General features: G+C 54.8%; 1 protein-coding gene across 1 annotated transcript; it reads left to right on the plus strand.

The window, feature by feature from the left end:
• Window positions 1-8743: 8743 nt before the first annotated feature.
• On the plus strand, window positions 8744-10805 carry LOC120638875 (zymogen granule membrane protein 16-like). Its single transcript, XM_039914279.1, has 4 exons — window positions 8744-8926; window positions 9506-9566; window positions 9820-9955; window positions 10499-10805. Exons 1-4 carry the CDS (start codon window positions 8744-8746, stop codon window positions 10803-10805), a joined length of 687 nt encoding a protein of 228 aa, XP_039770213.1.
• Window positions 10806-11622: the final 817 nt, after the last annotated feature.

Consider the following 11622-nt stretch of genomic DNA (forward strand, 5'->3'; position numbering starts at 1 on the left):
AAGGATGGCTGAGAGGGACAGAAAGAGGAGGAGGAAGAAGAGGAGGAAAAGGAGGGCCACTAAAGGCTGCAACTACGGCTCCACACTGATGGCTCTCACATCGAACCCTCTCCAGCCCCGGCCTCTTTTCTCTGTAGTTTCACATTCTCCTCTTGCATCCCGGACAAATCTACATAGATGTCCCCTAGACAAGTCATTCATTCATTCATTCATTGATTCAATCGTATTTATTGAGCACTTACAGTGCAGAGCACTGTACTAAGTGTGAGAGTATAATGCAACAATAAGCAGACACATTCCCTTGTCCACAGTGGGCTGGAAGAGAGAGACATTAATATATGTTACATATATAGCTTATATATGCGGGCTGGGGAGTCAGAGGATGTGGGTTCCAATCCTGACTCCTCCAGTTGTCTGCTGGGTGACCTTGGGCAAGTCACTTCACTTCCTCTGTGCCTCAGTTATCTGTAAAATGGGAGTTGAGACTGTGAGCCCCACGAGGGTCAGGGACTGTGTCCAACTTGATTTGCTTGTATCCACCCCAGCACTTAGCTCAATGCTTGGCACATAGTAAGCACTTAACAAAAACCATCACCATTATTATTACTGGTGGATCGAGTGACCATGCAAAGGGCCATGGAGACACCTAAGGTGAGAGCAGGTGCCGCCCCATCCGCACCTGCCCCGGAGACACCCTCCCTCTGGCGGAAGAGGATGGGCCCGAGGAGAAGGAAATGGATCCCAGCTCTGGGTGGGGCCGAACTGAGGGTGGGTTGGTGCTGGCTGAAGGCCAGGATGGCAGGTGGCAGTTGGCCCCTGGACCACGCGGGCATGATATAAGAGGCCGGACACACAGCCGGAGCACACCAACGAGAGCTCCGGCCTCCAAGGGACACCAACACTGCCTACTCACGGGTGAGGGGCCTCGAAGGGGGAAAGGGGATGAGCGCCCCAGACCCAGCTCTGAGGGCTCGGGGCCCTCGGGGCCGCGAGGGAGTTGCGGGGAACAAGCAAAGTGAATTGATTGCCGGGCAGCGAGGAGGCCATCTGCCAGGGTGAGGCAGGCGATGCTGAAGGTCAGGCCCAGCTCAAACCCCTAAAGCAGGGGTGGATCGGACCCTCCCCACCACGTGCTGCTCTTTCCAGTCATCCGAGCTCACCCCCTGGGTCCGTGAAAGGGATGATTTCCAACTTCGTCCCTGTCCTCCTGCTGCTGGACGCGGGGCCAAGAGTTAGAGGTCAAGGGTCAGAGGCCAGGATCTGGTCGGGCAGCCGGCCCCCGGCCCCTCCCGTAGGCCCGGGGCCCCTTTGGAGAGAATGACCGTGGCCAGTGGGACCCAGGAGGACGCAGGAGGACCCAGAGGCCCGGCCTCACATCCCCATCTCTCTTCCAGATGATGAAGCTGCTGCTGGTGACGCTCGCCCTCCTGGGGCTGTGGGGCAGTGAGGTGCTGGGTACGTCACGCCGCCTCCCCGATCCCAACCCCCTCTGCGGGGCCGCCCCCCACCCCTCTTCTCCTGCCCGCGGCCCAGCAGGCCCCCTGGAGCAGAGCCGCCCCTCTGGGTGGCCAGAGCCCCCGCGCACCCTCCGTGGGAGATGCGAACCCTCCCCCAAAGTCCGCGCTCTCCCCTGCCCCGGTGCAGAAGAGAGAACCCTCCCGGAAACCGAGGCCAAGGCTGCTTCATTCATTCATTCATTCAATTGTATTTATCGAGCGCTTACTGTGTACAGAGCACTGTACTAAGCGATTGGAAAATACAGTTCAGCATCAAATAGAGACTATCCCTACCCAACAATGGTTTCGCAGTCTAGAAGGGGGAGACAGACAGCAAAACAAGTAAACAGGCATCAATATAAATAGAATTATAGATATATTCTATTACCCTATTTATTTTGTTAATGAGATGTACATCCCCTTGATTCTTGAGTCATCTGGTTTTTGTCCATCTGTATCCCCCGATTAGACTGTAAGCCCATCAATGGGCAGGGATTGTCTCTATCTGTTGCCTAATTGTACATTCCAAACCCTTAGTACAGTGCTCTGCACATAGTAAGCCCTCAATAAATACTATTGAATGAATTTATTCACAGCATTAATAAAATAAATAGAATAATAAATATGGTACATAATCACATATATACGAGATAGCCTCCCCCGTTCCCCCTCATCTCTTCCAGGAAAAGTCCGACTCTCCTCGTTTTCCGGGCCTTATGGGACAACGGGAGGGACCGCCTTCTCCTTCTCCGGGGACCACCTCCAGGGACCCATCACAGGCCTGCGGGTCCGGGAGCAGCCAGGAGGCATGATTCGTGGGTGAGCGGGGTCCCTCGCCTATCACCACCATCCCCCTCTTCTCCCCTATTCCCTGCCCTTTCCCTGCCCAGCCTCCCCTTGGCTTCCCTCCTCCTGCCCACGTGAAGCCTGCGCGCCCGCTGGCTTCGGGGCTCAGGATCCCATGACAGCTGGAGGGACCGGTCCCCGTGTGGATTCGGGGCTCAACGCACCAGATGACTGGGGGACCCGTCCCCCTGTGGGTTCTGGGTTTTCAACCTCGGGGAGTTGGATGGGAGCCGGGTCAAGGGCAAGCTCAGGGCAGACCTTCCAGGCTGATGCTGTTCCTGTCTAGGAGAGCCTGTAGCCACGGGCCTTTCTGACCCTCGCTCCTTCCCCCCCACCAGCATCCAGCTGCAGTTTGGGGGCGCCTGGAGCAAGTATTTTGGCTCTGAGACTGAAGTCGTCCACGAGTTTCTCCTCCTCCCGGAAGAGACCATCACGCAGGTGTCGGGGAAGTTCCACACCTACATCCAGCAGCTGATCTTCATCACCAGCCAAGGGCGGCAGTTTCACGTGGGCCAACCGGCCGGGACCTCCTTCAATGCCCTGCCTCACCGGCCCACGGCCTCTCTCCGCTTTATCAGCGGGCAGCACAATAACGCCGGCCTCACCAACATCGGCTTCCACTGGGAGATGCCCAAGAAGGCCTGAGGTGCCGGGCCCCGGGAGGGCGTGCATGGGAGGGAACTCTCTGAGTGTGTGTGTGTGTGTTGGGGGACTGCGATCTGCATGCCGATTAAAGTGTTATTGCACGGATTTCTGTGACGCTGTCTCTGTTGGTGAGTTTCTGAGCACCGGGGGGTTCGGGGGGTCGCTAGAAGGCCAGCTTAAGGGGCAGCCTGCCAGCCAGGACTTTAGACGGCTTACGGTCACGTCCGGCGTCCAGATAATTAGACTTCCCGATTTCACTCACGAGTTTTAGTTGGAACAGCCCCTGCACCTTTTCCGTTCTCGTTCCGGGGGGGCAGGTCTGAGAGGGGCAGAGCACGAATGGGCGGGGCTGGGCGGGCCTAAACTGGACAGGGCAGGACTGGGCTGGTGGCAATCCTGATGCATCCCGCCTGCTCTGGGCCGGGCGTGGGGACCGAGGCAGAAATAAGCGTAGTTTGAGGTCAATCGATCAGTGATATTTAGTGAGTGATTACTGTGTGCAGAGCACTGTACTTAGTGCTTGGGAAAGAACAATAAGCAGCGTGGCTCAGTGGAAAGAGCAAGAGCTTGGGAGTCAGAGGGCATGGGTTCTAATCTCGGCTCTGCCACTTGTCAGCTGTGTGACTTTGGGAGGGTCACTTCACTTCTCTGTGCCTCAGTGACCTCATCTGTAAAATGGGGATTAAGACTGTGAGCCCACTTGGGACAACCTGATCACCTTGCACATAGTAAGTGCTTAACAAATACCATCATTATTATGAGAGGCAGTGTGGCTTAGTGGAAAGAGCACGGGCTTGGGAGTCAGAGGTCATGGGTTCTAATCCCGACTCCGTCGTTTGTCAGCTGTGTGACTTGGGGCAAATCACTTAACTTCTCTGTGCCTCAGTTACCTTATCTGTAAAATGGGGATTAAGATTGTGAGCCCCACTTGGGACAACCCGATGACTTTGCATCTACCCAAGCGCTTAGAACAGTGATTGGCACATAGTAAGCGCTTAACAAATACCAACGTCATCATTATTATCATTAACAGTCCAACAGCGTTGGTCGATTCGATCTGCCTCCAAGGAGTCCTGTGGGAGCTTCAGCGCTGCAGGACCGTCTGGACCTGACTCCTTGTTGCCCTCTGGTGGCTGTAGCGCTGTAAGACAGCCTGGACCTAACTCTCTGTTGCCCTCTAGTGGCGTCCGCGCTGCAGGACCGCCTGGAACTGACTCCCTGTTGCCCTCTGGTGGCTGTAGCTCTGTAGGACAGTGTAGTATTGGCTCTCTGTTGCCCTCTGGTGGCCTCAGATCCGTAGGACAGCCTGGACCTGGCTCCAATGTGACCGTCTGGAATGTCCTTCCTTGGCCAGCGCCCAGTGGCAAGAGCCCGGGCTTGGGAGGCAGAGGTCATGGGTTCGAATCCCAAATCTGACCCTTGTCAGTTGTGTGACTGTGGGCAAGTCACTTAACTTCTCTGTGCCTCAGTGACCTCATCTGTAAAATGGGAATTAAGACTGTGAGCCTCACGTGGGACAATCTCATTACCCTGTATCTCCCCCAGCACTTAGAACGGTGCTCTGCACATAGTAAGCGCTTAACAAATACCAACATTATTATTATTATTATTATTATTATTAAATAGCCTAGAACTGTTTGCGAGTAGGCTGGCCTCCCATCGGTCTCCCTGCCTCCAGCCTCTCCTTTGGCTGCCCCCTCACGTGGGGCATCTCCACTCCACAGCTGGGAGGTCACTGGTTTCTGCCCCAATTTGGCTCACCCTGTTCCCACTCGGCCCTGGAGCTCTGCCCTGGGCATCAGCGTGGCTCACTGAGCGCGGGCTTGGGAGTCAGAGGTCATGGGTTCTAATCCCGGCTCTGCCGCTAGTCAGCTGTGTGTCCTTGGGCAAGTCACTTAACTTCTCTGTGCCTCAGTTACCTCATCTGTCAAATGGGGATTAAAACTGTGAGCCCCACGTAGGACAACCTGTTCACCTTGTATCCCCCAGCGCTTAGAACAGTGCTTTGCACATAGTAAGCTCTTAACAAATACCACAATTTATTTATTTTTATTTTATCCCTCAGGGTCCCCTGTCTTGGAAGGCAGTGGATCTGTCACGAAATTTTCCAATGGGGGTGAGTGGGTCTGGAAAGATGAGGGCGGGACCCAGCGTTCCAGCTGCACCATGGGCACACACGGACCGTCCCTCGCGTTGCCACGTTTGCCGCCTGCGGGATCCGGCCTTGTTTCCACTTCTGCCTCCTTGTCTCGTGATCCCATCAAAGCCGGCGGCGGCAAGGAGTCGCTCCCTTCCGCAACGCCGAGGGCCAGGCCTGTCTGTCCGCGGCAGGTGTCTCCCCGCTGAAACTGTGCGATGCAATACTGGGTGCCAAGTGTGTGCAGAGCGCTATGCCGAGCTCCTCCTGGGAAGACTGGGGACTGCTGCGGAAGGTTGCTCTGGATTTAAGTGAGCTTTAGACTCTGAGCCATGAGGAGCCTGAAATTCTGCTCCTCTAGCCACAGCACCCTACTGATACTTGTTTGCATTTTGGGTACTATTTGCTGCTTTAGTCTTTTATAGTTTCATCGCTCTTTACGCGACTGTCGCCTGGTTCTCTTCCCCCTTAGATTCTTAGGTCATCAGGCCTTTGAGGGGCAGGGGTCATGTCCCCTTCCTACCTCTGTATATTCTCTCAGCACTTACTACAGTATTCTGCAGGTAGCACTTGGTAAATAGAGAAGGAGGGAGCCCCACATGGAATAGGGATTGTGTCCAACCAGATTTGCTCCAATTCACCCCAGCGCTTAGAACAGTGCCTGACACATAATAAGTGCTTAACAAATACCGTTATTATTACTATTATTACTATTATACTCTACATTCCCTGTTATTTAAACATTACCTCTTCCTCCTATCCAAAATTTCCCTTGCTAGATTGTAAATTCCTTGAAGGCAGGATGGTGTACACAAACTCTATTGTACTCTCCCAAGTGCTCACTACGGTGCTCTGCACCTAGTAGATGCTCAGTAAAAATCACTGATTGACTCTTGTTGGAGGCCGTGGAAACTTGGGGACGCTTTGAACAGGGCTTTCGTAGATGCTTAGTAAAAGTTACTGATTGATTGACTATTGTTAGAGGCAGTGGAAACTTGGTGACACTTTAGACCAGTGACACTTTAGACCAGTGTCTGGCACATAGAAAGTGCTTAACAAATGCCATTAAAAACTTACTATGTGCCAGGCATTGAACTAAGCCCTGGGGTGGATACAAGCAAATCGGGTTAGACACAGTCTCTGTCCCATGTGGGACTGACAGTCTCAGTCCCCATTTTGCAGATGAGGTAACCGAGCCCAGGGACAGTGAAATGACTTGCCTAAGTCACATAGAAAAGTGGCGGAGCTGGGATTAAAATCCACGTCCTCTGACTCCCAGGCTGGTGCCTATCTATCCACTGGGCCAGGCTGCCTCTCATGTAGAGAATGGAGAGCGTGGCTCTCATGCGTAGATTAGAAAGGAGCTGGTGGAGAGCTGAGGGGCTGGTGGAGAGGCTCCGGGCCCAAGGACTGACTCCTAGTCCTAGTCAGGCCTGGTGGGGCTGATGTTTCCTGTCCACACCTGGTAGGTCACTGGGTTCGGCCCCAACCCACCTCACCCCGTTCCCGCTCTGCTCTGGAGCTCTGCCCTCACCCCTCCTCAGCCCTCACCATCCTCCCTTTGCAAGGCAATGCCTCTGTCACTAAGTTTACCGATGAGGGTGAACGAGTCTGGAAAGATGAGCGTGGGATCCAGCGTTCCGGCTCCACCATGCACATGCACAGACCATCCCTTGTGTGGCTGTGTTTGTTGGCCGCAGGGACCGGCCCGTTTCCGCTTCTGCCTCCCTGCCTCGTGATTCCCATCGGGGTGCTCCCGTCTTCCTCGTCCGGTGCCAGGCCAATCTGTCTGCTACAGGTGTCTCCTTGCTGAGATGCCACTGAGGCCGTGCATTACTGTACTAGGTGCCTACAGTGTATATATAGTTGCCTTTTGTACTTGAGGAAGACACCACAGATGGAGAAGGTCATCTATTAGCGCTTGTGTGACTGACCAAGCCGTTGTGGGACCCACAGTCCAGGCCACATTATGCACACAAACTGGCTGTTCCTCATTGTGTTACGTTTAATGTGTGGGACCTGGCGCTGTTTTCTTTTGCCCTCTTGTCTCTTGCTCCCCACCGAGATTTGGTTGGAAGAGAGCCATTCCCATCTCCATCCTGGCGGGGTTCCTCCTCCATTTCCAATTGGCCAGCAAGTCTCTTTCAGTACTATCTCAATTGATTGATCGTATTTATTGAGTGCTTACTGTGTGCAGAGCACTGTACTAAGCATATGAGAGACTACAATATAACAATACAGCAGCATTGGAAGGCACATTCCCTGCCTACAACGAACTCAGAGTCTTGAGGTCTCCTTCACTCTTTACACATGATCCTGCCTTTACCTTGGGGAGCTGAGTCAAACAATCAGTGGTACTTATTGAGTGCTTCCTGTGTACAGAGTACTGTACTAAGCACCTGGAAAAGTGCAGTACAATAAAGTTGGTAGATATGATCCCTGCCCACAAGGAGTTTACTAAATCTATAAGCAGGGGTCAGAGATTAAAATGAATTATAGATAGGGAGAATGGCAGAGTGCAAGAATAGGGATTTAAGTGCTGTGGGGCTGAGGGTGGAGTGAATATCAAGCCCTTAGGGGGTGCAAAGCAGCATGGCGTCGTGGATAGAGCATGGGACTGGAAGTCAGAAGGTCATGGGTTCTAATCCCACCTCCACTACTTGCCTGTTGTGTGACCTTGGGCAAGTCACTTCACTTCTCTGTGCTTCAGTTCCTTCATCTGTAAAATGGGGATTGACTGTGTCCCTCAGAGGGGACAGGGACTGTGTCCAACTCGATTCGCTTCTAACCACCCCAGCACTTAGTACAGTGCCTGGCACATAATAAGCACTTAACAAATCCCATCATTTAATTTTTTAATTTTCACAAATCCGAGTGCATAGGTGTCGCAGAGGGGAGGATGGAGAAGGGAAATGAGGGCTTAGTCAGAGAAGACCCCTTGGAGGAGACTTCCCCACATTGGGGTTGGGGGGGTGGTTTGGGAAGGGGCAGCTCGATATTAACCCTTTGCTTTCCTAACAGCCCTTGCGTGTGTGCATGTTGCGGGGGTGAGGGCTAGGCCCTTGGGGTGGAACACCAGAAGTAGACTGCAAGTAGATGGTTATACTGTACTCTTCCAAGCACTTAGTTTGGTATTCTGCACACAGTAAGTGCTCAATAAATATGTCTGATTGGTCGACTGAGGTAAAGGTCACAGTCCCTGCCATCAAGGAGTTTGCCCTTCAACAGGGGTCAACTAACACAGATGCAATGGGAGAGTGAAAGGCAAAAGCTAACTTGAGGTCAGACAAGGCATAAAGGTGGGCAGGTGATGGTGGTAGGGCCAGGGCCAGAGGTGTAGGCCTGGGAGGCCTCCAGGCAGTGGTGGCCTTATAGGAGAGTTTGCACTTATGTCGGGACTCAGCCACAGCAGAAGCCTTCAAGAGATGGATGTTTCAGTAGCGACAGCAGCCAGGACTGCCATGGCAGAGGAGTGAGAAGGAGATCTGGAAGCCAATCCACTTCTCTGCTACGGACGGTCGCTGCCTTCAGACCTGCAAACTCTCAGCCAGACCCCGTGGCGGGAGGGGCCGTGAGGTGAGAGCCCAAGGCGGGAGAGAATGGGGACAAGGAGAAGAAAATGAATCCCAGCTCCGGGTGGGGCCAAACTGAGGGTGAGTTGTTGGTACTGGCCAAGGACCAGGACGGGCAGGTGGCAGGTGGCCCACGGCTCTTGCGGGAACAGTATAAGAGACCAGATCCTCAGCGAGAGCCCACGGGCAAGAGCTCCAGCCTCCACGGGACACCGACACTGCACTCACAGGTGAGGGGCCATGAGAGCAGCAGGGGGAGGGGGATGAACACCCCCAGACCCAGCTCTGAGGGCTCGAGGCTGGGGGGGAGTCGGGGGGGTGTCTGTCCCCAGGAAGGAGCTGGGGCAACGGGCTGAGTTCCACGGCTGTCAGCGGTGGGTGCGGATGAGCGAAGTGAACCGATTTCTATCCAGCCGGTGAGGAGGCCGTCTGTTGGGGTGAGGCAGGCGATGCTGAGGGTCTGGCCCGGCTCGGACCCCCAGGCCAGGGGGTCTATCAGCCGGCTGCTCTCTTGGGGGTGGATCCCCAGGGCTGGTCATTCCACTTGCCCACGCTCACCCCCCAGGCCCAGGAATGGGGCGGGTGGGCTTGTGGGGTTGGTATTGGGCTGGTTTCCGGTCTTGTCTCCAGCCTTGTGCTGCTGTGCCTGGGAGCCGGCGGCTGGGAGCTGGGGGCCAGGGGTAAGGGTCCGGTTGGACAGCTGGGCTCAGGTCCCTTCCAAAGTCCCGGGGCCCCATAAGACAGAATGACTGTGCCTGCGGGACCCAGAGGGACGGTGGCCCGGCCTCACGTCCCCGTCTCTCATCCAGATGATGAAGCTACTGCTGGTGACGCTCGTGCTTCTGGGGCCGTGGGACAGTGAGGTGCTGGGTACGTCACTCTGCTTCCCGATCCCAACCCGCTCCGCGGGGCCGCCCCCCCCTTCTCCTGCCCGCAGCCCAGCAGGCCCCCAGGAGGAGAACCTCCCCTCGCGTGGCCAACACCCCTGCGCACCCTCCGTGGAAGACGCAACCCATCTCCCAAAGCCCATACTACCCCCTGCCCCAGTGCAGAAGAGTGAACCCTCCAAGGGGCCAAGGCTGCTGCCTTGGTAGCCTCATCTGTTTCCCTTCATCTCTTCCAGGACAAACCCAGCTCTCCTCATTTTCTGGGCCTTATGGGACGGTGGGGGGGATCTCATTCTCCTTCTCTGGAGACCATCTCCAGGGAACCATCACAGGCCTGAGGGTCCGGGAGCAGCCAGGAGGTGTGATTCGTGGGTGAGTGGAGCCCCCATGACTGTCACCACCATCAACCTCTGCTTCCCCCTTCCCCATTCTGTCCCTGCCAAACCCTCCCCTTGTTTCCTTCTTGCCCACCACCCACCCTCCAAGTGGGGTGAAGCCCATGTTCCTGCTGGTTCAGGGCTCATTATGGGGGAGCCTTTTCAGCACTGAGGAATCTAGCAGGAACTGGGTCAAGGGCAGGGACAGATCAGAACCGTGCTGCCGGGCTGGGATACACTGGAATCTACCAATCCCTTGTGGTTTCCCTCAAAGCCCTTACCTACCAATGACTTCTTCCAGGCACATCTCTGTGAAGCAGGGAGAGCAAGTCATTTTGTCCCCATTATACGGATGAGAAAACTAAGGCATAAAGAAGTTAAGAGGCTTATCCAAGGTGACCCAGTAGGCCTGGAACCCTGGTCCTCCAGTCTCCCCGACCCTTGCCCCTCCCACCAGACCCCGCTGCCTCCCAGACTCCTGCCCGTCCTGCCTCGGGCAGCCCAATCGCTAACCAGCGACTCGGCCCCTCTCCCCCAGCATCCAGCTGCAGTTTGGGGGCACCTGGAGCAAGTATTATGGGGCTGAGATTGAAGTCATCCACGAGTTTCTCCTCCTCCCCGGAGAGACCATCACGCAGGTGTCGGGGAAGTACCTGGTCTACATCCAGCAGCTGATCTTCATCACCAGCAAAGGGCGGCAGTTTCACGTGGGCCAGCCGGCCGGGACCTCCTTCAATGCCCTGACCCACCGGCCCTCGGCCTCTCTCCGCTATATCAGTGGCCAGCACAACGGCGCCGGCCTCACCAACATCGGCTTCCACTGGGAGATAAATGAGTGGTCCTGAAGTCCCGGCCCCGGGTGGAGTCACGGGACTGCCGGAGATGAATTGGAGCCTGTGATGGCCTGGCATGTTGATTAAAATTCTCTGCCCAGAGAGCTGTGATGGTGTCTTTGTTGTACTGTTTTTCAGAATGGGCCCCTTGTCACATCCCCTGGTATGCGCACCCCCCCCCCTCGCCCCCTCACACACACCTACACACACACACATTCTGGCACATGTACGCTGTCCCCAACAGGCACACGCACTGCCCCAGAGAAGCAGCAGGGCCTAGTGGATAGAGCACAGGGCTGGGAGTCAGAGGACCTGGTTTCTAATCCCGGCTCTGCCACTTGTCTGCTCTGTGATCTTGGGCAAACCATTAACTACTCCGTGCCTCAGTTATCTGTAAAACGGTGATAGAGACCGTGAGCCCCAGGTGGGACAACCTGATTGCCTGTGTCTACCCCAGTGCTTAGAACAGTGCTTGGCACATAGTAAGCACTTAAATACCCTGATAATTATCATTATTATTAATAAAGAGGCCTGGCTGTAAATGATGCTGCTACCCCTGTGTCACTGGCACCTCCTGCAGGCTGTGGCTGTTGTTTCTCCTATATCTGCCTCCACGGGGCAGTCACATGTCGGGGGATGTGCTAATCAATCAATTGTATTTATTGAGCACTTACTGGGTGCAAAACACTGTACTAAGCACTTGGGGGAGTAGACTATAACATAGTCGGTAGCCACGTTTCTTGCCCACAATAAGCTTAGAGTCAAGGGGGTGAGACAGACGATAGTATAAATAAATAGATTATGGGTCTTTATGTAAGTGCTGTGGGGC

This window comes from Ornithorhynchus anatinus, chromosome 16 (assembly GCF_004115215.2).
Source record: "Ornithorhynchus anatinus isolate Pmale09 chromosome 16, mOrnAna1.pri.v4, whole genome shotgun sequence".
Classification (NCBI taxonomy): domain Eukaryota; kingdom Metazoa; phylum Chordata; class Mammalia; order Monotremata; family Ornithorhynchidae; genus Ornithorhynchus; species Ornithorhynchus anatinus.

Bases quoted from the DNA above. Each gene is read 5' to 3' on its own strand.
- LOC120638875 (XM_039914279.1), top strand. From the start codon at position 8,744: ATGAATCCCAGCTCCGGGTGGGGCCAAACTGAGGGTGAGTTGTTGGTA. The intron at 8,927-9,505 runs GTGAGGGGCCAT...TCTCTCATCCAG, and splicing joins CACCGACACTGCACTCACAG to ATGATGAAGCTACTGCTGGT. The intron at 9,567-9,819 runs GTACGTCACTCT...CATCTCTTCCAG, and splicing joins GTGGGACAGTGAGGTGCTGG to GACAAACCCAGCTCTCCTCA.